Source organism: Dendroctonus ponderosae, unplaced genomic scaffold (genome assembly GCF_020466585.1).
Source record: "Dendroctonus ponderosae isolate FM_Combo_2020 unplaced genomic scaffold, Dpon_F_20191213v2 Dpon_F_20191213_10, whole genome shotgun sequence".
NCBI classification, from domain to species: domain Eukaryota; kingdom Metazoa; phylum Arthropoda; class Insecta; order Coleoptera; family Curculionidae; genus Dendroctonus; species Dendroctonus ponderosae.
The window spans coordinates 4,748,219-4,749,285 of NW_026017111.1; the positions used below are offsets into that span (position 1 = coordinate 4,748,219).

Below are 1,067 nucleotides of genomic sequence, written 5' to 3' on the forward strand. Positions count from 1 at the left end.
CCATTTACCGAAACGGCGACCGAGGCTGAAGAGGTTGCAGGCATTACACAGCAGGATTAGTCAGCAATCTAGTTTGTTCTAAGGTAGCTGTTTTGTCACAGTGATACTTAAACGCGCGCAAATTAATAGTTTTCGGCTTGGTTTTTCCATTTAGTAATCACTGTGCAACGCAGGGGCTGAATATATGAGGGGCCCCAATCCTCACAATTACCGGTTTGTATTGCATTTTTATTGTAGGGAATCATTAAGGGGAATTTAACGACCAATAGAAAAACATTCATTGAATGTGTCGCTTGATATTTCAAATTTATTGTCAAACTGATCATCAATGTTCTGGTATTCAAATTGTTATTTTTATTTTTTAGCACGCTATATTGGGATTGCGTTAAAACCAACTCTGGTTAGTTGATGGTTTCCTCAAAAAGTTTTTTATTTTTGGATAGAACCTGTATTGTGTGAGATTTAGGCCACCTTGTATAGTGATAACTTGTTATAGGTTAGTGTGTATATTTTGTTCACTGTAATAATTTTTAGAAAATTTCCCAGAAAATGTAAACAATTTTGACTGGCATGACAAAAAATGTCAGCCCCATTCGCTACTAACTGGCGGGTATACAGGGTGTTTCAAAGCAAAAGTGGAAGTATTTCATGCGGAAAATAAAGGGAAGTCTGGTACAAAACGCCAGGCTGACATCAACCGATAAATTGCTTTTATTATTAAATAATAATTTAAAAATACGGCTAAACTTCGCGGGTATTTTGTGTCTTGTAACCGCCAGTACAAGAAAATTTCATATTTTTGCAAAGTCAACACATATTTATCTCTGTCATGCATGCTCGACTAAAGCAAGACAGACCCAGTCCTGGTCCAGTGAAAGAATGCAACACTCGCTCAAAACAGAAGAACCGGTCTGCATGCAGTGGTTAACCTCTAAAATCGGACAAATGTGGTTATGAAGCTTTGCTTAATTCAAATACATGCATTAAAGCAAGCGAAATTTGCTGTTTTTGTGCTTCAACATGCCGATTGACCATAAGCGAATCAATGGGCCAGATGAAAGCGTCCC

At 37.7% G+C, this 1,067-nt stretch overlaps 2 protein-coding genes across 2 annotated transcripts in view; both read left to right on the top strand.

The window, feature by feature from the left end:
- Nucleotides 1-216, top strand: part of LOC125502746 (BTB/POZ domain-containing protein 9-like) — a gene marked incomplete at its 5' end in the record, with an annotated part of 2,935 nt that extends 2,719 nt beyond the window's left edge. The window contains 1 exon segment of the mRNA XM_048661968.1: nucleotides 1-216. Within this exon segment, the coding sequence (XP_048517925.1) occupies nucleotides 1-60 (60 nt within the window).
- A 558-nt stretch (nucleotides 217-774) lies between these two features.
- The window catches only part of LOC109545669 (exosome complex component MTR3), a gene marked incomplete in the record, with an annotated part of 1,113 nt that continues 820 nt past the window's right edge, over nucleotides 775-1,067 (top strand). The window contains 1 exon segment of the mRNA XM_048661979.1: nucleotides 775-1,067. Coding sequence (XP_048517936.1) covers nucleotides 1,021-1,067 — 47 coding nt within the window.